We start from the raw sequence: 26,824 nt of genomic DNA on the forward strand, positions 1-26,824 counted from the left end.
AGGAACATTTCAAATAACTGTAACTGAAATATGTAAATACATATTGAAAACATATTCACATATCTTCACCCAGAAAGAATAATGTTTCTGCTTAACATGAACATGTATTCGTCATTTTAAAAATTAGCTATTAAAAAATGCACTTAGTTATAAAGTACACAGATGTTACAGAAGAAAAGCATTTAAATCGTTAAATCCAAGAATAAAAACAAGATTGAGTAAAAATGGCAACACAACTTTTTATCAGATCGCTTTTTCATTTTAACATGCTCTTAAAGGCTGAATTGTGTTCCCCAAAAATGTGTGTCGTTTTGGCTAGGCCATGATTCCCAGAATTGTGTGGTCGTCCTCCATTTTGTGATCTGATATAATTATCTTAAGTGTTGTAAATCCTAACCTATGTGATGTTAATGAGGCAGGATTAGAGGCAGTTATGTTAATGAGGCAGGACTCAATCTGCAGGATTAGGTTGTATTTTGAGTCAATCTCTTTTGGCACATAAAAGAGAGATGTGAGCAGAGAGGAGTGGGACCTCCTACCACCAAGAAAGAAGAGCCAGGAACGGAGCACATCCTTTGGACCCAGAGCCCCTGCACTGACAAACTCCTAGACCCAAAGGAAGATTGATGACAAGGACCTTCCCCCACCGCTGACAGACAGAAAAAGGCTTCCCCTGGATCTGGTGCCCTGAATTTCAAACTTTCACCCTCCTAAACTGTGAGAGAATAAATTTGTTTGTTAAAGCCATTCACTTGTGGTATTTCTGTTATACCAGCACTAGATGATTAAGACATATGCCAAATGTAATTTTTAAGGAATAGAAATAATTTAAATGAGATTACTGTACCAAGATATGCTTATAATATACAGGGCATTCTAAATATTTCTTTTCTAAGTAACTACTAGTCACCACAATAAATTTGATTAAATAAAATATAAAAAAAAATTTAATTTATAGGATTTGCACAGTACTGTACCCTTTATGTGCACACCTACTTTTTCTGAATCACACATACAAATCCAATAATAAATATGCAAAAGATTGTTTTTATAAACAGTTGCTTTTATTCTTTTAAATTTTTATGTTGGAAAGAATAAACCATAGAAAAAGCAATTATTATGGGAAGATAATAATTCATTTTAAGGCATTTGAACATGAAACACATGGTTTCTCATGACTTCTCTTATGATTTGTCCCTCTACTGATACCAAAATTTACTGAAAGAGATCTCTGAATGGTTGCAAAACATATACTCAAAACTGCCTACTTGAAATTTCCTTTAGAATGGCCTTAAAAAGAGGGCTGTGGGAGGTGATATAAAATAAACAATTTATCTTTTGAACACTGAAACAATGAAATATACCATACATAATTGTAGATGATATTGATCTTCTGCCTATATGAATTTCATATAGCTGCACAAATTTTTAATAATCCTAGCTTTTAGAAATCCTAGACTTACTATGTATTTTTATGCATAGTAAAAATGTACCAGTCCTATGCTGCTCACATAAGGATAACTTGAATTATAAATTCTCTAAATATCAATCTAAACAATCTGTAGTATTGCACTGAAAATGAAAAGAAAAAAAGTATTACAATTACAAATGCACATTTGGCTGTTTAGTTAATACTATGAATTTATAGTTCATAGACACAGGATAGTAAAGACACAAGACAGTAAAGACAATGACACAAGGATTAAAGACACCAAGCCAAACCCAAAAACCCGTTGCCATCGAGTAGATTCCAACTCACAGCTACCATATATGGCAAAGTAGAACTGCCCCATAGGATTTCCAAGGAGCAGCTGGTGGATTTAAACTGCTGACCTTTTGGTTAGCAGCCATAGCTCACTGTAGCTCTCAACCACTGCGCCAGGGCCCCAGTAAATAATGGAGCCAGAATTAAATCCAGGATTTCAGATTTGTAGTACAGGGTTCAATCAAACCATGTTGCCAAAAGTTCAATCATATTTTTACTACCAATGACTATGTTAGTTTAGGATCACTCACGGTACAGTGGTTAAGCACTTAGCTGTTAACTGAAAGGTTGGCAGTTCAAACCTGCTAGCAGCTATACAGGACAAAGATGTGGCAGTCTGCTTCCATAGAGATTTATAATCTTGGAATCCCTGTGGGGGAACTCTAATCTGCCCTATAAGGTCTCTATGAGTTGGAATTGACTCGACATCCATCAGTGGGTTCAGTTTTTTGGATGTTAAGTTACATAGGGAATATTGGTGAAAATTTTAAATTCTAAGGCGACCACCCTCTCCCTTTACTTGGACATGCTTAAGACACAATTAACTTGAGTATGATGAGAATGAAAACTAATCTCTACATTACCAAGATATATAGAAGGACTTTAAAAATGCAATTACGGATTATCCATGCCACATTTCTTCCTACTTTTTTTTTTTTTTTTTACTACTTTTATTTAATTCAAAAAATAGATTGAAGGGTGAATTTTAATATCACTATTTTAAAAATGTTATCATAAATATTATTTCCCTATCATCTGTATTACTGCAATGAATAATTCTTTCTAAACAATTTTGATGAATAACAACTAACCCAATCCTGGAGCCCCAGGGGTGCAATGGTTAAGAATGTGGCCGCTAACCAAAATGTCGGCAGTTTGAATCTACCAGCCACTTCTTAAAAGCCCTATGGGGCAGTTCTGCTCTGTCCTGTAGGGTCAGCATGAGTCAGAATCAACTCCATGGCACATGACAACAATAACGCAATACTAACACCAGCTTTTTTTTTAATTGGCACGTTAATGATCACATAAAAGATTTCTACTAAGTCATAAATTTTAATTCTTACAACAGCTTATTTTCAAATATAGACAGTAACAATGCTTAACACAGTTAACAGTACATCATACTGGGAATAAAATAAATATATTTTCAACTGGAATGTAGCTACCAAGGCTAAGAAATAAATGAATAAAAACACAAAATACTACGGCTATGAAGATGTTTTGCTCCTGATTCAGTTCAATTTTGTTTAAAACACTGAAACTTTTAAAAATAAGGTAAGGAAATAAATGATGGTATATTGGAAAAACTTAAAGTAAGCTTTTCCTACAGAAAGATTTAGGGTGAGGGGAATGATTATCTTAATATATTCCCATGTAAACAAATATCCCTGTCCACAGTTTTGTCTATGACTTCCTGTACGGTACTGACATAGAGAATCTAGTTAACAAAAAAAGACATAATATCTAGATATGTTGTTGTTAGGTGCTGTCGGTTTCAACTCATAGAGACCCATGTGACAGAGTAAAACTGCCCTGTGGGTTTTCTAGGCTATAATCTTTACAGAAGCAGATCACCAAGCCTGCCTCCTGAGCAGCAGCTGGGTGGGTTTGTACCACCAACCTTATGGTTAGCAGCCAATCTGTTAACTGTTGTACCACCAGGGCTCCTTTATCTAGACATTAGGCCTTTCAATTATGAAATAAAGGTTTAAAAGTAAATATTATAATTTTCCTTTAAAAAAAACCCAAACCCAGTGCCGTCTAATTTTCCTAATGTATGTTTATTTATTCAACAACTTCTTGCTCAATACCTATTTGCTACTGAGGATACAGAGATAGAAGGGACCAAACTCTCAACTTAAGCTTTAGTCGTGTAGAGAGAATTACAACACAGTCTAAGAGTTTTGGGAATTCAGAGCAGGCATCACCTAACTCAGCTTGAGGACTCAGGAATGAATTTGGAGAAGTAGTATTTGTGTGTATATAGGATTTTCTCAAAGATACTTATGCTGAATCTTAAAAGATGAATGGTGTTAACAGTAATCACAAGTAGGTGATCTATTATCTTGACAGACAACAACTGTACAGTTACGTTTTTGGAAATTTAAGTCATTCAGAATAATTGGATGGAACATTATATGTAGGGAAGTGGGAGCAGATTAACGCAGAAAGAAGGTCAGGAGCAGATCATGAAGCTTCTTTTATGTCATGCTGTGTACAAATTTCGATTTTATTCTAAAAAACAGGGGAAGCTACTAAGAGACCGTAAGCAGTGGAATAATATAATCAGAGATTTCAGAAAGATCATTCTTAAAGATTAGAATATGGTGGTGCTCAGGCCAAGAGTGAATATGAAATGCCCCATAAATAATGTCTAGAGTGAATGCAGAACAGAACAAAGAAAATAACACAGGGAGCAGCAAAATTTTAGGTATAGACGGAGGAAACTGTTGTTGTTGTTCTTGTGTGCTGTTGAGTCGATTACAACTCATAGATGTAGGAAAGGGGCCCAAAATAAAGGTTGAGGAAATAGGTGAAATCAAAGAAAGAATTATGTGAGGATGACCGAGAAAAACACAATCTCAAGAGAGAGGTGGTGTCACATGAGAATTTAAACACATAGCCAGAAGATGGAACGCATCCCCTGAATGTGGAAATTAGAAAGCAACAGTAGGCATTATTGGGGCGGGGTGTGGCTATTTTATTTTAATTAAACTGTGGCAAATAGTACAACTAACAAACATCTTAGTAGATTAACCTTTGTTAAAAACATGGACAAATGATAAAGGAAAGAATTTACCAAGTTATCATCCCAGAGAAGTCAGCTAATTGAAAAATAAACTTCCATTTTTGTTTTATTTTTATTTTTAAGAAAAAAACATAGCTTACCAGTTCCTTAGTCAAGTAATCTGCCAGAGTATTTAAAAGCTTGTAATACACTTCAAACCATGGCAAGTAACTGTAAAAAAAAAAAAAAGAAAGAAAAGAGAGAGAGATTTAAAAAAGTATACATATAATTTAGATCCAAGAAACAATCAGATAAACAAACAGTAAATTCATATCATTTCAAATAAGTTGATCCTGGAGGGCAGAAAGGAACTATACCCATGTTCTCTTTATGTGCTATTACTACTCTCATAAAATAAATCAAAATCTAATGTTAAAAAAAAAAAAAGTTGTTCATTATACTTTTCTACTATGTCAACAGTATCTAAAATCACATAATCCTATTTCCTGATAATCACCAAAGGCACTCACAGGATAAAAATAAACTATTGTAATAAATTTAATATAAAATAAAAATTAATTTTGTAAAGAGGTATTCATCTTTTAAAACAAAATATATAATTGTTTCTTTTTAAATATTACTTGAGTATACATGCAATAGCACTATAATTAATCAATTCTTCTGAAGCTGATTTTTAACTGGATGGCAAATTTCAAAATAAATGTCAATACAAACAGTAGAAAGCCTATACTAGAAATTGTATCCAATAGCTTTTGGATGCCAAAATTAAACATAACTTAAAATTCATCTTCTATTTGCTATATCAGGGCACAGTTAATTTTTATGAAAGCTAAATTACTAAATCCAAAAATGATTTGTATGAAATAAAATCTATATTTACTATTTTAAAATTAAGGTATTACATTTAAAATCTGCCCAAATTTCTTAATTGAATATTTATCATATGATCCCATGTATTTTAAATATCTAGAATAGACAGGAGTATAGAGATTTAAGTTTATTAGTTGTGATCAGGGTGGAGCAAGAGGGAGGCAGAAAGGATGACACAACGCTTAGGGGACAGTGAGCGACTGTCAAGGTTGATGCAAAAATTCTGGAGTGGTTAAGGATAATGGTTGAACAGCATGATAAACAAAGCTAATGTCATTTAACTGTACATGTGAAGATTGTTGAAATGGCAAATGTTCTGTTACTTATATATTTACCACAATAAAAAAAATTTTTTACATATACATATACACTTTTGAATTATACCTCAACATAAAAAAAAATCCTCACAAATGGAACAATAAGCAGCATCATGATAAATGGAGAAAATGCTGATGTTGTCAAGGATTTTATCTTACTTGGATGCACAATCAACACCCATGGTAGCATCATCAAGAAATCAAATGACACAATGCACTGGGCAAATCTGCTGCAAATGATCTCTTCACAGTGTTAAAAAGAACTAAGGTGCGTGCACCTGAACCAATCCATGGTATTTTCAATTGCCTCATACGCATGCAAAAGCTGGACAATGAATAAGGAAGACAGAAGAAGAGCTGGTGCCTCTGTTAGCAAAGAATATTGAATATGCCATGGACTGCTGGAAGAACAAACAGATCTGTCCTGGAAGAAGTACAGCTAGAATGCTCTTTAGAAGCAAGGATGGAGAGACTCTCAATTAACATAGCGGCTGCAACAATGGGCTCAAGCGTAGCAATGATTGTGAGGATGGCGCAGGTTTCTATGAGTTGGAACCAACTTGATAGTACCTAACAACAGCAACAACATACACTTTTCATATCGAATAGTAAATTAAAAAGAAAAAAAAAAAAACTTCAGCGTCGTTAATTATTAACAAACTCATTTTTTCTCTTCAAAGCTGTCATGAATTGAATTATGTCTACCCAGAAATGTGTGTATCAGTTTGGTTGGGCCATGATTCCCAATGTTGTGTGGTTGGCCTCCATTTTGAGATTGTAATTTTATGTTAAAGAAGATTAGGGTGGGATTGTAACACCCTTACTAAGGTCACATCCCTGATCCAATGTAAAGGGAGTTTCCTTGGGGTGTGGCCTGTATCACCTTTTACCTTACAAAAGATAAAAGGAAAGGGAAGCAAGCAGAGAGTTGGGGACCTCATATCACCAAGAAAGCAGTGCGGGGAGAAGAGTACATCCTTTGGACCCAGGGTTCCTGTGTTCAAAAGCTCCCCGTCCAGGGGAAGGTTGATGCTAAGGACTTTCCTCCAGAGCTGACACAGCAAATCTTTCCCTGGAGCTGGCTGGCGCCCTGAATTTGGACTTCCAGCCTACCAGACTGTGAGGAAATAAACTTCTCTTTGTGAAAGCCATCCACTTGTGGTATTTCTGTCACAGCAGCACTAGAGGACTAAGACAAAAGCATTACTCAAACAGGATACTTTCTCAGAGGATACAGTGTGATGCTTTTGTTGCACAACTGCATGCAAGAGTACATATGCCCAAAATGGATTTAGGACGTAAAAACCAGCGAACAGCGTATAGAGAAACAGCACTCTATCTGCATTCGTTCATATAATGCCTGACCTATTAATGACTATGAAGGACACCTTTTGAATCAGGAACAACCTAAATTCATAACAATAGAAGAACAGTTAGGTAAACTATAGTATCTTTCTTCGGGAGACTATTACAGAGATCTTTAAAATGATAATTACAAAAACTAAGTAAAGACAAGGAAAATGTCTATGATATTAAGAAATATCTAGCCAACTTCTGGCTAAATCTCATATATTAAATACATGCATTTACCTCTGGGCTCGCTAGAAAAGTCACAAAAAATGACAGTAAAGGAATAAAAACAGTCTAAATTGATAAGGACAAGGAGAAATGGAGAAAGAATTAAGGGCAACACAGGTGAGTGATTTTTAAAGATGGTAAGTAAATTAAGACTGATAACTGATGGAGAGAAGAAACCAAAGTATAAAAATGCCAATAGAAATGAAAATGAACAGCAGTCAGCGAATCTGCCCGCCACCTTAAAACACACTTGGGAATCACTCAAAATAAGGAAAACCTCAAAGTCCCTTTTTCTTGCAGTGAAACCCATCATTGCACATGTGATGTTTCCAGCTCAGTTTTAGCTTCTCTCTTAAATATAAAGGAATAGCCTAACCACCAGGTACTTGAGAAAATACAGACACCAATACAAACATTTAAAAAAAGAAACCCCACATAGATACAGAAATACAAACAGCAGAAGAGAACATCAAAAAGTTATCATTAGTATCCTTAGGAGCTGAAACAAAGACCACGATGCTCCTAGACAAAACCAAAGGAGAAAGAAAGGAACGAAGAAAAGGAGGAAGGAAGGATGAAAAGGAGGGATGGAAAAAAAATAAATCACTGGAGAACAAAACTCTTAAAAAGGCAAAACATAAAAGTTGAAAAAAAAATTAAAATCAACAGCAAAGTTAGAAGATAACTCAAGAAAGTCTCCCAGAAACAAGAATAAAGAGACAAAGAAATGGATAATGAGAGAAAAGATTAAAACATCGCAGCAACAATCTGGACGATCATATAGCTGACTAATAGTAGCTCTAAAAAGAAAGAAAAGGGCTAAGGAAATTTATTTTTAAAAATTATTGGAAAATTTCCCATGAGTCTCCAGATTCAAAATGCCACTGAGTGAACTGCACAATGAAGGAGCCAAAACAAAGGAATCACTGTGAAATTCCAGAACAGGGAATAATGAGAAGTGCCTAAGAGCTTCCAAAGAGTCAAAACAGGTGACAGGCAAAGGGATCAAATTCAAAATGTCACTGAGCTTCTCAACAGCAACACCAGGAAGTTAGAAGATAATTCATGCCTTCAATCCTCTACAACCTAGAATTCTATGTTCATAGAAACTATCGATTCAAGGTTGAGGGTAGAATATAATGGCATTTTCAGTCATGCAAGGACTCAAAAATTTACCTCCTCTGTGCTATTTTTAGGAAGCTACTAAAGGATGGCTTCAACAAAATGAGGGAGGAAAGCAAGAAGAAAGAGCACAAGGGTTGTAGGACACAGGAAATCTAACACCATGGAAGAATTGATAAATCTGAGGAAAAGTCGTGCAAATGCCTAGCAAACAACCAGTCCAGACTGAAAAGGACCGGGCTTCAAAAGGGAGAAGCTGAAACAGGGTGTTTAGCACAAGCATGGTGACAACTACATGTAGGGAAAATTCTGGATAGGTATTTAATTTTGGATAGCTTTTGAGAAACTTGAAAATCAAAATTAGTATCAGTAATCTCGATTTTCGAATTTATATTTTTCAACTCTTCAAGCCCTAGTCCTGAGGTGGCTATTTGTATCATTCACTTACAAAAAACAATAACCCTTAAAAACTACCAATACTATTTGTAAATTATCAACTCAATATAATACAAATTAGCACATCAAACTTTCTGTATTCCTTGTAACTCAATGAAATAATTTTCATGGAGAATTTCCTTCTAACAAGACACACTACAGTTCCTTTGTCAGGTGCAATTTCTTTCATTTGTAGTCATTTCAAACTCGTGTTTCAACTTTTAATGGCCTAAAGAAATTACTATTTCAAGAAAATTTCAGTATGTCATGTAGTCAGATAAAATGAGACAGTCTTCTCAAGCATGCTTGTCTATTTCTTTCCTACTCTCAAGAATCTTTAGGTAAAAAGCAAATCTCATTGATTTTAGCTGACTGCATGTCTGTTAATCCTTACGTTGTCATTTTCACCCCTTGTTTAACCTTAACTCTTCTCTTCCAGTCCACTAAAAAAATAAAAAATATAATGAATACTTTATAAGTTATTACAAAGTGAGAAATAATCTTTATTTGTTGTTCCTAGTCCAGATATCTTAACACCTCTTTAAATGTTCTGATTCTCTCATTTTTACATTCTTATTTTTCACTGGATAGCTCCTGCTCTCAATTTCTTTTTAAATTGTGAAGATAAATCTATATTTAGGTTACTTTTTATAACTTTAGGTAACTTTCTATAATTTAACAGCTTTCATTTGTGCTAGGCATTTTGGTATTTGCAGGATCAAAACTATTTGTTAAATCACTAAAAACACAAACTTTTGCTGAAATTCATCCTGCCTATGCTTCTTCTTTACACAAGGGTATGCTGGTTTTTGTTCTTGTGTTCATCCTCCTAATTATCAAATTTAACACTCGACTCTGTCATGTGTAGAGCACTGCTAGGTGCTATGATGCCAGAATCTCCTCTAATATGACTTCATTTATAAATTAAACTTACACTATCTTAAAAAAAAAAAAAAAAACCTATTATAAGGTTTCCCCTCATGAGTTATTTTCTAAGGCCCCATCATGCTTTGTCATTTCTGTTTGGGGAGTAGAGCTCACTAGTCAGTTCTATGCCTATCTCGTGGGTAGACAGTAAAATCTGAGAACCACAGAAATTCTGCATTAAAATAGCTGGAAGCACAGGGAATAAAACATCTTAAGCACTAGTTACATATATGAGCCACACTAGGTACTTTATATAGCAGTTCTGGCGAGGCAGTGGTTAATGTGTTTGGCTGCTAACCAAAAGGTCAACAGTTTTGAAGCCAGGAGCCACTCTAGGTGAGAAAGATGTAGCTTTGGAAACCCTATGGGGCAGTCTACTCTATCCTATAGGGTCACTATGGGTCAGAACGGACTCCATAGCAATGGTTGCTTTTGTTTGTTTTTGGCTTAAGTGCTTTATATGTGTTACTTAATTCTATGCTATGACATCTATTTGAGGAAACTAACATAAAAGCAACATACCCAGCGTCACAAAGCTACCCAGTGGCAAGCCTGGGATTAGAACCCTGATGACCTGACTCAGTACTACGTGCTTAGGGGTCCCTCACATGCAGACCATCACCCAATGCAGGCATGTCTTCTACAATATCCAGGCTTTAAATAAACATGTCTGATGAGCAGATATATTCAGGCACCTAAATAAACTATGGCAAAATTCATTTCTTTAAACTTAAATCAGTCTATTTATAATTTCTACCCACTGAAATAAGTTTTGTATTCCAAAATGTGTTTTATTTGTTTGAGGATGAGAGCGTTACTTTTATGCCTCTTAAATAACATTTTTTACATATGTGCACATTTCTCAATAAATAAGCAAAAAAAAAAAAAAACCCAAACCCATTGCCATCGAGTCAATCCCAACTCATACCAACCCTACAGAATAGAGTACAACTGCCACAAAGGATTTCCAAGGCTGTAAATCTTTACAGAAAGCAGACTGCCACATCTTTCTCCCACAGAGCAACTGGTGGGTTTGAACTGCTAACCTTTCAGTTAACAGCTGAGTGTTTAACCACTGAACCGCAGGGCTCCTTCCAATTTGATTCTTTCAACTAACATATTGGCAATTCCTTCCAACTTTAAGTTTGGGTGCTGCTTCTAAGTTCATCACTATGGATGAAAATTTTGAGAAGGACATAGCCAAATACCCAGTCCAGAAACACAGTAAAAGATCTCTCCCAAGGTAATATAAATCTATTTATCCAACTCTAAGTATGATATTTCAATCAAATCAGAAGACTCATAACTACATTATCATCTAGTCAACATTTGTCTCTGTACACAGTTTGCTCATAATATAGAAGGACAGTCTTTCAAATGTCTTTAACTAAAGCACTGCCTGATACACCAGTGTACTATCATCATAGAGAAATGAGTTTAGTTACACACAATATGCTCTTTGTGAACATGTACTGGTTCTTGGTGATAACTGGTTCCTTGTCAAGAGTACACATCATTCACACTTTCTAATAAAAACATCACTTATATCAAGTTGGAAGTACTCTGTAACCTAGCCATGGTCCCAGAAATGTCAAGGAAGCAGAGGCAATTTCTCTTGCACATAAAACAAGCTCTGCATCAGCATCTAGAACACAGCTGCAAACTGGCTACTTGCATGCTGTATCTGGCCCATGGGTATATTTTGTTTGTTCAAAATGGTATTGCTGTTTATTTAACTGAATAAGCTGCTGACTTCCAATATGTAAGAATTCACTTAAAAATTAGGATTTTGAAGGGTAAGATGGTATACAATACTGGGGAAGCCAGCACAGCTTGTCCAAAGCAAGGTCATGGAAGCTCCATGGACACATCCAAACTCTCTGAGGGACCGAATTACTGGGCTGAGGGCTGTGGGGGCCATGGTCTTGGGGAACATCTAGCTTAAATGTCATAACATAGTTTATACAGAAAATGTTCTACGTTCTGCTTTGGTGAGTAGCATCTACGGCCTTAAAAGCTTCCAAGCGGCTACCTAAGATACTCCAATGGTCTCACCCCACCCAGAGCAAGGGAGAAAAGAGAAAATGAAAGATACAAAGGAAAGATTATTCCAAAGGACTAACGGACTGTAACTACCATAGCCTCCAACAGACTGAGTCCAGCACAACGAGACGGTGCCGGGCTACCACCACCGACTGCCCTGACAGGGATCCCAATAGAGGGTACCAGAGAGAGCTGGGGAAAAATTTAGAACAAAATTCTAACTCACCAGAAAAAAAAATAATAAGATCAGACTTACTGGTCTGACACAGTCTAAAGAAACCATGAGCGTAAGGCCCCCAGGTACCCCTATACCCCTATAGCTCAGTAATGAAGTCACTACTTGAGGTTTACCCTTCAGCCAAAGATTAGATAGGCCCATAAAACAAAATGAGACTAAATGGGCACACCAATCCAGGGGCAAGGACGAGAAGGCAGGAGGTGCCAGGAAAGCTAGCAAGGGGGAGCCCAAGTTCAAAAAGGGAGAGTGTTGACACGTCATGGGGTTGGCAGTGAATGTCACAAAACAGCACGGGTATTAATTGTTTAATGAGAAACTTGTTTGCTCTGCAAACCTTCATCTAAAGTACAATAAAAACAATAAGGAATTTTTGTGCTCCTCTTAAATATCAAAAAGAACCGGCAATACTAGTTACACACTCTTCTATTCACAGGAAATGCCTAGAGTTGAGTGGCGGCTTCTCTTAGAATGTGGCATGTGCCGTCTGGGTCTTTATACTGCCTCAGCCTCCTACTGTCACCACCTCGGGGGCTTTTATTATTTGAGTCCACAAGCTGACCCCTGTAGATATTTGAATTCATAACTCTGATATGGAAGTACTCAATAGGAAGTTTTACTGATCACTCTTTTTTTTTTTAATCAGGTGTACAAACTAGTGCAATAATTCAAATATTTTAACCAGATTCCAATGCACACTGTAAAAGTCAAAATGTAACAAAAATAACATTCTTTTTTTTTTTTAAGGTAACTATGTCCAAAAATTTTGATGTGGCCTAAAGATATAAATACTATAAATTAAATAAGCTTGCCTTGCTTGGGTAAGAAATTCTATTATTTGTGCTTTTATTTTTGTGGTTTCTAAGGTAATTTTCAAGCAATGCATGTTCAAAGCAGTTAACTTTAACTAACCTAAAAACTCTTACACTCATTACCAATAACTGAAAATATTTTTTCACTACCCAAAGACAGTCCAAATCAGTTCTCTTAAAATCAACCATAAAAATCCTAGAAAAAAAAATTTTTTAATGTACTCAATGCATTTTAATAATTCAATAATCTACTTGAATTAAAAAAAAAATGAAAATGTAATTTCTTTAACAAAGGGTAACTATGGTGCTAATAATTTTACAAACATATAACAGTGAAACAAATACATTAGAACCAATTAATTTAAAACAAAAGGCAGAAGATTCTTTAAAGGTTAATTGTAAGATTATTTCCTTAATTTTCCTTAGGACAGAAAGTAAAAGACAGACGTATATATGAAGTCATGAGTCCATTTTTTGGCAGTGGGAAGACTTCCCCCACACTTATGCTTCCACTATAAAGCTGATAAAACTTTTACATTCACAAGTCAAAGGTTAAATAAAGGAAAGGAAATGTTTTTTGTCAACTAGTCAGGTAACCGCTAACAGGCTAAGCAATCAGCAGGAACCTAACTTCTAGTAATCAAATAAAACTAAGGAAACTGCCTTTCCGTAGAAAAACGTCTAATGTCTAGAGGCTGTTTTTCTGTCTGGAAAATTGACACAAAATGTGTAAAATTGAAACATTCTGCTTCTAAGGGATTTGCCTAAAGCAAGAGTGTGAAAGCTTCAAGTTTGGTATGAGTTAAAAGGGGAGAGGAAGGGGGAGACTACAAAGGCCCCAAACATAAATCTGTCGTCCTTATTAGGGTATTTCATTTTGAACCCTTGGTGACAATTTTATAGTTGTAAAATAATGTTAATAAAATTGGAAAAAAGTTTTTTCTAGTATTTTTGCTAATTCTAAAAACAAAATTTAAATTAGTTATACCTCAGGAAATTTTTTGAAATCTTGATAAATCTGTGATAGACATGTGAAGGAAAGAGCTAAAGCATATGACAATGGCTGAAACCTCAAATTAAAGATCAAGATTTATGTTTAATAAACCTAAATTCTAGTAGTTCTTCTAAAAATGAATAAACTGATTAGAATCAAAAGAGCACAGTTACTTTCAAATCTTATAAATCCAGGAGAAAAAGAACACATGGTTTTTATAGCGCTGTGTGCAAATTTTCTAGTTTAGAACTTTAAGTAACCCTAAATTACTTTCAAATTTTTTGTAATAGCATAATCCAGGAGTAGGGGAAAAGCCCTTTAAGCCATTACGTGCAAATTTTCTAGCTCAGCACTCAAACAATGGAGTAGTCTTCATCAATAATGTATACATATTGCTTAGCAGAGTACTTGGTTTATAGTAAACAAACAGGAAATGATGTTGCTGTTAATTTTCAGTATAGTATTCTCACTATCATCTTTAACCCAGAAGGGTCCCTTGCTATTTAGGAAATTCAACAAGCAAAGTTCTCTTTTGCTTTCATAATGAAAATGTTTTGTTGGTTTGTACTTTGTTTTATTTTAATTTGTATTAAAAAATCTTTAAAATTTTCATATGACTACCTTTTTTTAAGGCCCTTTTAAACTGCTTAATTCAATATCAGTAAAAACTCGGGACATTTATAAATTTCTGTTTTTGAAAAGAAGTTTAGATCTTTAAAATGCAAATTCAAATATTAGAAGGTATCTTAAAAAGACTTCTGTGAAGATACATTTGTTCACAATAGAAAAATATTAAAGTGTCTGGGATATCATAAAGACAACTGGAGAGACATCAATTAATTTCTCTTTAAGAATCTTAATTCATTTGATACTGAGAATGAACCCTGAATAATCAGACCAATATTATCTCACAATTGAATACATAAAATAAAGAATACACTTTAATAATATAAATGCAATAATTGTACACACCTGGCCACTTCAAGGACATGGTGTTAAAATTTTTCACATTCAAAAGTCATATTCAAGTAAAGACATAAGTAACTGACAAAAATACACAGCAAGAAGGGAAATAATCTTCAAGTGAAATTCCAATTTTTAAGGAAAGAATAAGTGAAATAACCAATTTTCAGATTAAGCATATACAAAAATTCTCAGCATTTATACAGGATAATATTAAAGCCACTGTAGCTTTTTCTTTATAAATTTCTTCAATGTACATTCATTCATTTTACACATTGTAAATAAAGACTACATATAGATTATTAGTTGATATTCTATATAAAAAATTGTAAATGTATCTTAACATGTTATAGAAATGAGGCTAGAACAAAATACCACAATGTAAGCGATAACTATGTGCTGTATTAAGTAGCATGCTCCTTCTACATTTGTTTGCCAACCACACCCTCCTCCTGCGAGGTATTTTCATAGAGTGCTGCTATGCTGACTTTTTTTTCATGTTGCTGAAAAAAAACAAAAATTAGCATAGCGTACTTACGAAAATCCCTCGGGGGGGGGCGCAACTGGCAAACAAACATAGAAAGTGTGCAGTATTTGCGTTAGAATACTGTATTACAAATGTGTTGCTGCTGTTGTTATTTGCCACTGAGTTGCTCTGAACTCATGGCTACTCCGTGGCTGCTAGATCTGCACCATCCCCGTGATTAGTTAGGGCGCAGATACGGATGCAGATCAGACTGCTGTGATCCACAGGGTTTTCATTGGCTGATTTTTGGAAGTAGATTACCAGGCCTTTCTTCCTAGTCTTAGTCTTAGAGCTCCACTGCTCAACATCATAGTAACACACAAGGTCTCCACTGACAGAAGGGTGGGGACTGTGCAGAAGGTGCTCTGGCCAGGAATCAAACGCTTCCGCATGGAAAGTAGGAATTCTGCCATTGAACCACCACGGCCTTCAACGCCAGCTGGTGTCAAGCTAATTCTGACTCACGGAGACTTCTGTGTGTCAGAGAGGAACTGCGTTCCACAGAGCTTTTAATGGTTGTTTTTTGGGAAGCAGTTTTCCTGCCCTTTCTTTTGAGGCACTCTGGGTAGTCCTTAACCTCCAATCTTCAGTTAACAGGTGAACACATTAACCATGTGTTACCACATTACAAATATTGTTATTGTTGTTGTTCAGTGCCGTCAAGTTGATTTTGACTGATAGAGACCCCACGTGACAGGGTTTCCAAGGCTGTAATCCTTACAGAAGCAGATTGCCAGGTCTTTTTTCTGTGGAGCCCCTGGGTGGGTTCGAACTGCCAACTTTTCGGTTAGCAGCCAAGCACTTAACCATTTGCGCCACCAAGGCTCCTTACAAATACAAGTGGCTTTTATTTCCTTTTTTAAAATTCTCTGGATATTCAAGTTTTCTATAGGAAAAAGTATTACTTTTGTTATCAGAAAAACATGATTAAAGAGATATACTTCTGTGACTTGCTCACGCAAATATTTCGACATTTTTCTCAATAATTCAGTCTTAGTAGCTGCATGGATTCAAAGAAGACCAAGACACTCCTACAAAGGTGGGTGTAAACACTATTTTTAAGGCTTTAGCCCACCACCAGTAAATACTCAGAATACCAATATAGTTGGTCTTCTCTCATGTACCCCTGGAAGCAGAATACCTATTGCCATGGAGTCAATTCCTGACTCACAGAGACCCTAAGGGACAGAGTAGCACTGCCCCATAGGGTTTCCAAGGCTGTAATCTTTACAGAAGCAGACTGCCAGGACTTTTTTCCCACAGAGCCAGTGAGTAGATTCAAACCACCGACCTTCAGTTAGCAGCTGAGCGCTTTAACCACTGTGCCACCAAGACTCCTTGGAAGCAGCAGTCTGTTAAAACTGAATCTGATTACTCCAACTAATTCTTTAACAGCTCATTACATAACACTACCTCCCTCCCCCCAAAAAAACTAGTCGCCCCAAAAGTTACTAGTTATTCTAAGTTTCATTTTATATCGAAATAAAGAAACTTTTTTTCTACTACATCTTAAGGATACGGTGAAGTCATATAAATGAGTTTTGTTGGTAAAGGGAAAAAAAAAAAAGGACAGGAAATAGATTACAGGTGTAATAGCATTTCCTCTATCATCTCACTAGCATTTCCACCATGTTTAGCATTTTGCATTGAAAATACAGAAAAACACCTGGCTCTGTGATAGTTATGGAAAGGTTACACCACCAGCAATATTTTTTCTCTTCCAAAGGTCATTCACAATGTAATTCCAAATTTCAAGGGCATGGAATGAACTAACTTTCCCTCACAATTCTTAACTCTGCTACATTGTAATGATCAACTGACTACGTCTAGAACGCCTTTACTAATACTGTGGTTGACAGCCTGGCCACTAACCAAGAGGTCGGCAGTTGGAACCCGCCAGCTGCTTCTTGGACACCCTATGGGGCAGTTCTACTCTCACCTATAGGGTCGCTATGAGTCGGAATGACTTAACAGCAATGTTTTTGTTTGTGTTTTTTCATATTTACTAAAACTGCAAAACAGACCAGAAATGCACTATATATTTTACCTGACAAAAAGTAATCTGGCAAAATGCCCACTAATTTTGAGTATGCCAAATATAATTCTGGGAGTCCCAGGGTGGCACTAACAGTTAAGCACTCAATTACTATTAATCAAAAGATTGGCAATTCAATCCTACCTAGAGAAGCCTCAGAAAGTCTAGAAATATACTAAAATATCACCCACCCCACCCCAGTGCCACTGAAAACCCTATGGAGCACAGGTCTACTCTGAAACACATGGGGTCATCATCAGTTGGAATAGACTCAATGGCTATTGGTTTGGTTATTTATAGTTCTACCATCTCAGAATTTTAGAGCAGATAAAACTGATTAAAATGATTTTTGCTCATTGCAAAAACGGATGAATGGGGGTATATCCCTCTAGACTTTTATAAGTATATGCAATCATACATTAATTTATAAATATTCATGTATCAGCTACTTTTAAAATATATGCATGTAATTTGTACTTTAAAAACATAACATACTATTTTTTTTTATATAGATATTACTTTGAAACTTTTCATCATTTCACAACACACCATGAACATTTCTTCAAGCCATGGACTGTGTGTGTGCATAAAATTTTCCTAGTTGTTACATAATTTTCTATTCTGCTAGTTATTCATTCATTCAACAAGTATCTATTAAGAGCTCATTATGTGCCAGGCACTGTTGTAGGCACTGGGGATATATCAGTGAATGACAGAGTCAAAAATCTCTGCCCTCACTAAGCTACCTGGGGTGTGGGTAGGATGTACCATAATATACCTAATTAACGCCCCATCGAGGGTCATTCAGGTTGCTGCCAATTTTTTTGCTATTATAAACTGTGTTGTTATAAATAACTTTGTTCACACTTTTCTGATCCCTCTTAAGGATATTTCTGCGATTTAAATTCCTGGAACTACAATTACCAAGTTGAGGAATATGAAATTTTAAAATCTAATAGATAAGGTTACACCATTTTATAGTTCTACAAATAGCACATGAAGTCTGTTTCCCCTCACGCTTATTAACAATAAATATTTTCATTTCTTCCAATCTTAACGTGCTCATTTCTTTTACCTTGGACAGGCTGAGCATCATTCACAGGTTTATATGCTATTTATTATGTCCTGTGTGAATGTTATTCAGATGCTTTACTTATTTTTCTATTGGATTATTTTCATTTGTTTAGTAACTTTAGATAAATATGATGCCTTGTGGTTATTAACCATCTATCACAGTGGTTGCAAATACCTTTCTACCAGTTTATTGTTCATATTTTAAATTTCTTTTTTACATTCATCACCAAACCAAAATTTTATCATAATGTTGCCAAATATTTCAACCTTTTTGACATTAGGCTTCCTTGTTAGGCATACAAAGGCTCTCACCATCATAATAGTTCAAAATAGTAAAAAGTAAATACAGTAAAAAAAAACCAAAGGGATTTTCTTCCATATAGTTAGAGTTTTATCCTTCCTTTCAACAATCATAAACATAAACCTATAGTGGTGAAGGACCTCATCTAGTTTGTGGACAAACCAGGACCAAAAAGGTCATTATTCCTCTCACTACAGCTCTTGAGATTTGTCAAGATTATTTTCAAAGAGATACATTATTTTCAGCTTATAAAAATCTATTTTCATAACTAGAAGAGCTTTCTGAATAAATTGCTGAATTTCATTATACTAAAATTCTCTAAATTAGTTGTTCTCAAAAAAGGCCTTAGCACACTCTCTTTTAGGACAAAGATTGAGATACACCATTAAAATCTTAAAATGGCAATCTTTTTCCAATTTACAAAAACAAGTTAGACAATAAAAATTTTCTTACATAAAGAAAATCTATTTTTCTCATAAAGCTTTGAAGTCTACTATTTCTTACCTATTATGAAAGCAATGTCTAATGAGAAAAATAAGTGAACAAATGGAATTTGGTACAAAAAGAATATTTTTTAAATTAAAGGTAAAAAAAAATAATGCCTATTGTGGAAGATTTTCTTTAATGGAATGCATGCTTTTGTTTGTGGCTTTATATTACAATAACATAATAAAACTATATTTTCTCCTGGTATAAAAAAAAATTTTTTTTTTTCTTAAAAGTATTCCTAATTCAAAGAATACTGAAATATTCAGGTACTCTTCCACATATACAAATTTGAGAACCACAGATAAAAATAACTTGACCACTGAAATTCAGGACCTGTTTCCTACAAATTAATAACTGGACTGTGGATATGGACACTCTACTAATCTTTCAGTCATTTATCAAAATAGCTATAGTTCGTATTTTACATACGGATTCTGAACTAACAAAGGCTTTCCTATGTTTAAACAGAAATTTTTAAGAACGTTTATTCTATAAGCACATTTACAGAGACTATTCTAAACATTCAAAAATTGTTTGCCAAGTACTAATAGGCTGAATGTACTCAGAATGTTTTAGGAGTACAAAACAAAGTTTCAGACTCTAATTAAAAATAATATCAGGAATTCAGTTTGGAAGCAGTGAGGTAAGCTGTAAAATGCATATTAAAATACTATAGAAAAATGATGTTTATACCTCTCGAATGGTTCAGAAAAACAACAGCAATACTAATAAGAGATAGCAAGTGAGAGAGCGTGTGTGAACGTGGCAGAGGGGAGAAAAAGTGCATGTTATCAACTAGTGAATACAGGTGATGGGTACACAGACTTCATTGTACTATTCTGGCAATTTTTTTTTGTAAATTTGAAAAAAAAATTTAATGAAAAGTTTTAAAAAATCATAGAGAAAAATTAGAAAGCACATCCAGCTTTGGTCTTTCTGCTAGGGCAAACCCATCCTGAGCAGGGTACATGAGGTTATGCTCCCGTTTCAACTGGAGCCTCTGAACTTTCAGCATGAAACTGGATGATAAAAGGAGCTCCCCAGCACCCATTCCCCACACTGCCACACCCACCCCCACTGCTTAACCAGCCTGCTCCAAATTAAAAGAATCAACCCATGGTTTGAAGCATTAACACTCCTCTAGATAAAAGCTAGAAAAAAAAAAAAAAAAAAAAAAAAAATTTTTATTTTTTTTTTAGATAAAAGCACACGTTTTAAATGCAATTGTTATCCAGATGAAACGCCGTGCCTAAAGAGAGAACGGAAGCATATTCACTTCCCATTCCTTATGAAGCAGTTAAACATTTACTTTTGAATAAAAATTAAAAAATTTCTCCTACCCTAACAGACACCCTGAGTAAATTAATAACCTAACTCTCAATGAATGATATAAATGTCATTAAATAACAAATGAACAGAGAAGACATTCATTTTACACAGTTTTCCTTGCACTATTTTAATTCATAAGTTAAATATTTCTTTTCCTATAAGCAAGAGCCCTGGTTGCACGGTGGTTAAGCGCTTGGCTGCTAACCGAAAGGTTGGTGGTTTGAACCCACCAGCTGCGCTGCTGGAGAAAGATGTGGCAGTCTGCTTCTGTAAAGATTACAACCTTAGAAACACTATGGGGCAGTTCTATTCTGTCCTATATGGTCACTATGAGTCAGAATCCTATATGCATTTCTAGAGAATCTAACTTTGTCAATGTCTATATCACAGAGTCCTATTTTAATAGAATATATTTGGACTTTTGGTTCACGAAGACATTTCATAAAAAAGTTAACCTTTGGGACACTTCCTTCTCACCAGCTAGCAACCCAGATCCTAGGTCCACAGACAGGAGACTCACTCTTAACTGCCTACTGAGGAAAAGCAGTTAATACAAGCAATTAATTGACAGGACCGGCAGGTACTGTGAGCAGAATGGCAGGAACTGTGGCAAACTGGAAAGGTCGTGCCACAATGAGAACCTGCTACTTAGTTCCAGCTTATTGCTGCCATGGGGCAGGATGGGGCCGGAATTAACAGGTATTCCCATTTCTTAAAAGCAATCAGAAATCTGAATTTTATGCAAAACTTCCCAAAATATGTAAGGTTAGCAACATCTCAAAATTTTTAAGACACCATATGGCCAAACTAAGCACCTCTAAACATCTCTTCCCAGGTTCACCAGTTTGTAACATTGCCTTAAGGCAGTAAAACTTTTCGAAAATTCAAGTTCTGGTTCAGTGATAGAAAATGGTGCACATGAATCTAATTGAGCTTTTTTTTTTTTTGCATCCTATTTAATAGGTGAAATTCATATATTAGTTATTTAATTTTAAAAAATAAACGAAAACTAATCTTTATAAAAGTCAGTTCTTTCCAAGAAAAAGCCTATGTTACTGGTAAATTTTTTAATTAAATTGATGCTGTATATATCTGTATATGCACACATATGTATATGTACGTGTGTGCGTGTACGTGTGTGTGTGTATATGTACACATATATATATAAGAAAATTACTTTCAACTTACTTGGATTTAAAAAAAATTAAAAAGAAAGCACCCAAATTATAGGGTTTTAGTTTTTTAGCATCCCAAGCAAAGTACAAAAGAAAGAAATAGCTAATCCACTTTGCATTCAATTTTTTTTTTTACTATAAATACTCACCTAAGGATGCATAAACATATTTTGCCTCCTGATGTGAGCCTGCAGAATCCAAATCTCTGTTTACTTTCAATGTCTGTTAGTACAAAGGTAAAGTGCTGTCCAACTTGATTTTGAGACACCCTAAAATACAGTAACATTATGAAACATTAAATCTTGTGTGAGAATTTTCTTAAAGAACAAAGAAGCAAGAACAAATCTTTATGTGGCATCGGTTTTAACCTTTCCAATCAGCTGGTTCTCAGAACCAGAACAAAGTTCTCAAACTAAAATGAATGTGGTATGTGTAAAGTAAATCACGGGCCAAACATCAAAATAAGTTGCAGTGCTTCACAGACCAAGCAATTCAGCATATACTAATCCCTTTTTAGGAAATCACATGATATTTTGCCCTATGTTTCCATAGGCCTAAAAACTCTAACAAAATATTTTATAAATTCTTAAAACATTATCACTGAAACTCTGGAAGAGAGAAACTAGACATGGTGAATGAGTCCTTTGGCTCAACTCGCCTCTTTTCCTGATGATTCTAAGACTGCTTAGAGAGGAAACCATGTTGTTTTAGCATCTAATGTTCACCACCACCACCAACTCTGTTTAATTACTTCTTCTGTTGACATTCTCACCCAATAAAGTACCATACAAAACAACATTGGCTTTTTTTTTTTTTTTTTTGGTGGTTTCTTTTAGAGCTACCATGTACTGGGGAATAAATTTCCAAGTAAAAAACAAAAATGTAACTTCTAAAAAAGCTTACTGGCTGAGCCGTAAAGAATTTTAGCTAGTCTTGAACTAAGTATCATATTACCATGATACTGCAGTGTTAGGTTCAATATAATAATTATACTGAATCTTTATTTTGATTTAAAATATATATTTCCTGGTTATATTGGCTATAATCTCCCCATGAGACACTCATAACTGAACATCTGCTTCCTTGTCCTAAATTAAAATTCCCATGGACCTGAATTCTGATTTTGAAATAGCCATAGGGAATATGAAACAGGAATTAAGTTACCTTTACTACCAGTGTGCTGATACTACAAATGGTTTTTAATTGCCAGGAAACATTATGCTTCAAATGGTAAACATTTAACGGAAGACTTTTAAGTGGACGCTTTTTTAAAAAACTTTTATAAACAACTGCAAAAACATCCCCCAGTGCCAACTGTGCCCTTTTGTGCCCAATGTTCAGAATATCCTTTTGTAGATTTTCTTCATTTTATCCCTACTATTTATTTGAAAACAGCAACCTTAGGGGGGCACGACTGATTGCCCCCAGGTGAGATAAAACATGGAGTACTATTCATCAGCAACGCCTCTTAGTATCAACTATCCCGTCATTCAGAAGGCTTTACCTTTGGTCTAGTAAAATTTTAGATTCTGACTAATCTTTACTTGAGCAAAATATTTCCCTAAAATCAAATTTTCTTTGAAAAACTCCTCATAACACACCCTTTAAAAAACTGATAACAGGGTGTGAAAATCACATGAAAAACAATAAATGATCTCTTATTATGCTCAAAGGACTATATACTCTGTTCAGTTCCAACTAAACATAGGTAACACTCTTGCTCAGTATTCGGTCAGTGAAATGCAAACATAATGAGATTTTCAGTATTGCTAGGAGGGTTTCCCTGTATCTTTCTATAATATTGCACTATTTCTATAAAGCCATTCTTAGGACACAACTAGCTATGAGTTTCACAATATCACTCAGATGATCTTTTCAATTGGGGTAAAGTGAGACAGAAACCAGGATATATAGAGCTAATGTTTAAAAACATAATTCTAAGGCTTTGATCAAGAACATATATCGATATACATAGATATAGATGTTTGTGTATTTAGACTTAAATACATCTATATAGATATAGATATAGGTATTTTCTCCCCTGTTAGTGCTTACAATGTGTACCTGAAAAACAAAGGAAGGAAACAACCTATTGGCAGTGCTGCTTTAAGACTTCTCAGTGGTCACAGCAGACAAAACAAAAGACAAAATGATTTAAAAGACTCCTTCATTCCAAGTATTATTTAATTTTGAATCTCTGGCCTTGTTTGTTAGAAGCAGTGAAGATAACGTATATTGCATTTTACGAAAAAGCTCATGTAATAATTTTAAAGTGTACACTAAGATGGGCTAGAGTTATTTGAAATGATAACTTATACTGTACCTTTCAACATCAAAGGGGAAACAGAACTTTGGCACACTCTGTAGTACTTCCTACAAATGCAAATTAAAAAAAAAAAGAAGCTTTAGAATATTTTTAAAGATGCAGTTAGAACTTTTTCGAGATTTTTCTAGGAAGAAAAAAGGTTTCCCCCCCCCCCCACCCCCTTAAGAAAAATAGCACAGGTTCCTAGACTGAAAGAATTGATTATTAAAAAGGAATTAAGTTTGTGCTTTGGCAGATTGCACTGACAATGCCACGGAAACCCCAGGAGGGAAAGGCCTGGCCTGAAGGGTATTAACACCCTTCACATCCCCGCTGGGATTCCCTTCAACAAGGCCATATGGATTTTACAAGAAGCACTGCACCATATGGGTAAGCTACGTCTGCTGCTACTTGTACCACTGACTAGCCACAGGGACTTCTGACAGATCCTGGCTCAAAAATATAAATGTTGTTTCAATTAAAATGCAGGCAGAGAAAAGGGAATGAAGTTGGCAGCAGAATGAATTACTGAGAGGTATTTTTTTTTATATAACAACTCTACATGTTCCACAGTCAAACAGTTTAAAAAAAAAACAAAAAAGACTTTCTAGAGCTAAAGAGATAGTCATTTATAAGGTTCCATCATTGATAAATTCAATTACAGTAACATTAAGTTTTATCTCAAATAATACTCTTAAAGAAATGTGAATCTAAAGGCAAGACTTTAAAACAGCACAGCTTCTACTTTGTGTACTTTAAGAACTGCCTAATACGAAAATCAATGTTTTAATAAATCACAGAACATAACCTTACAGAACCTTTGAAACCTATAATGATTCTGTAGTCATCATAAAATAATGTGAAAGTTTTTGAAAATCATACCTATTAACGATTATAGCAAAGTACAAATAACTGTCAGCCATTTGACAAAAAACAGAAAAAGATCTATTTCCTTATATCTAAAAAGCAACTTAAAATTAGCTGCAACTCAAAACTTAAACTTTAAAACTGAAGTTAATATCATACAGGTTCCAAGCTAGGTAATTTTACAAAACAAAGCAGAGAATTATGAGGATGTTTCCTATTTAGGGGGAAAAAAAAAATCTTCACGCAGCAGTACCCACTCCTTAAAAAAAGAAAACGAAAAAAAAGCTTTGCCTACTATCTTTTTACCAATAAAACTTACATCAGAGAAATCACCAATATCTAAATATTTAACTTTACACATAAATATAATATTGAGTGTTTTAAAATAAAATTTCTCACATTCTTTTAAAATATAGACTGCAATAAGGCATCAATTAAAAATAAAACATTGTAACAATACAACAGCAATACCTAGGAAAGCTTCAAGACCTTAACCACCGAAGAAGAAAGAAAAGCATCATCAGAAAAAACTGCCTTCTATCTTTAGGGCAGGGTCCCCTGATTTGCTTATGAACATGTACCTTTCAAAGAATGAGCACGGATTCCATACTCAGAGGAAGCTAACTGTATAACTACTGGCAATATTTTGTTAAATGTAATTAAAAGACCCAATAAACTTGAAATAACAAATTATTAGACTGAAAAATAGTTCATTACACAAGAGAACAGTTCATTTAACCATTGCTTAATCCTCATCTTGAAGCCATTTATCATGTTAGATATAATTCCTACAAAATTATAGAATTTCTGTGACACTAAAGAAAATATATCCAAAATTCAATGCCCACCTCTAAATAAACCCAAATTAGTAATATATTTCACAACAATTTTAAGACTTAAAGAGAATGCTTCCCAGTTAAATGTCCAATCTTTCACACCCTCCCCCCTCCCTTCCTTCCCAACACACACGCACACACTTCTGCAAAACAGCCTCAGCTCGCTTCCCAACTGGCAGAAGCATCCCTCAGGGGACAAGTCTTTAAACCTCCGCGCTCTTTAAAATTCAACCAGCCAGCAGGTCTATAGACTAGTGTATAAACAGTATAGACAAAAAAAATCCTCTCTCAGCTTATGTCAGTGACAAAGCAGCTCAGCAGTTGACTATTTCTCCCTTGACAGTATAAGCTGGGTTTACACAGATCAATAGCTGGAAGTCCTACCTAGCTCCCAGGGCTCGATTTTCTTCCTTAATTACAGGTGCTATTTAAACTGAAGTTAAAAAAGAAAAGAGAAAGAGTTGGAGGAAAGAATAAGATGCATGCAAATTGCTTTTTGGATCCTTTTGGTAATAATTGTTCACAGAAAATTGTATTTATTGGAAAAGTGTTAATAAAGGCTGATCTTTCTACCACTGAGTGTTTTTGATATCACACACACATACGTACACAAAAAAATTCTAGGTTGGCATTCAGAGATTATGTGATAGGTTTAGAATAACGCTACTCAGAAGTTATCAGCTTCCCTTTTTTCTATAGGCTGTTGTTTTTAAGAGAAATACCTGATTTTCTTAACAATAAAAATTCTTTGGGTTTTCAGAATCTTCGTATTTCTCCAAAATATTTTACTTTTATACAAAAAAAGAGCATATTCACTAACACATGGCAAATGTTAAAAATCAAAAGTAGAAAAAAAACACAAAATTATAAATAGCAAAATACAAGGGATAGTAATCTTTATATATCTGTATATGCCATTCAAACAACAAATCTATACTCATATTAATGACTGGAACAAAGACTGATGAAAATTTATACATTGATTTTTGGTCCCATATCAACGCATCTCTACTAATAAGCATTATAACCAAATTAATTCTGTAAGAAGAGAGTAAATTGCTAGTGTTAGAGTGG

General features: G+C 34.8%; 1 protein-coding gene across 12 annotated transcripts in view; it reads right to left on the minus strand.

The window, feature by feature from the left end:
- Positions 1–26,824, minus strand: part of DENND1B (DENN domain containing 1B) — a 306,443-nt gene that overhangs the window by 156,723 nt on the left and 122,896 nt on the right. For 10 of the 12 annotated variants that reach the window (XM_049857696.1, XM_049857693.1, XM_049857699.1 and 7 more), the window contains 3 exons: positions 24,066–24,115; positions 21,892–22,011; positions 4,658–4,727 (listed from right to left, as the gene is read on the minus strand). In XM_049857696.1, coding sequence (XP_049713653.1) covers positions 4,658–4,727; positions 21,892–22,011; positions 24,066–24,115 — 240 coding nt within the window. The remainder of the gene's footprint in view (positions 1–4,657; positions 4,728–21,891; positions 22,012–24,065; positions 24,116–26,824) is intronic. The other 2 variants (XM_049857703.1, XM_049857702.1) reach the window with 1 other exon arrangement.

This window comes from Elephas maximus, chromosome 18 (assembly GCF_024166365.1).
Source record: "Elephas maximus indicus isolate mEleMax1 chromosome 18, mEleMax1 primary haplotype, whole genome shotgun sequence".
NCBI lineage: Eukaryota > Metazoa > Chordata > Mammalia > Proboscidea > Elephantidae > Elephas > Elephas maximus.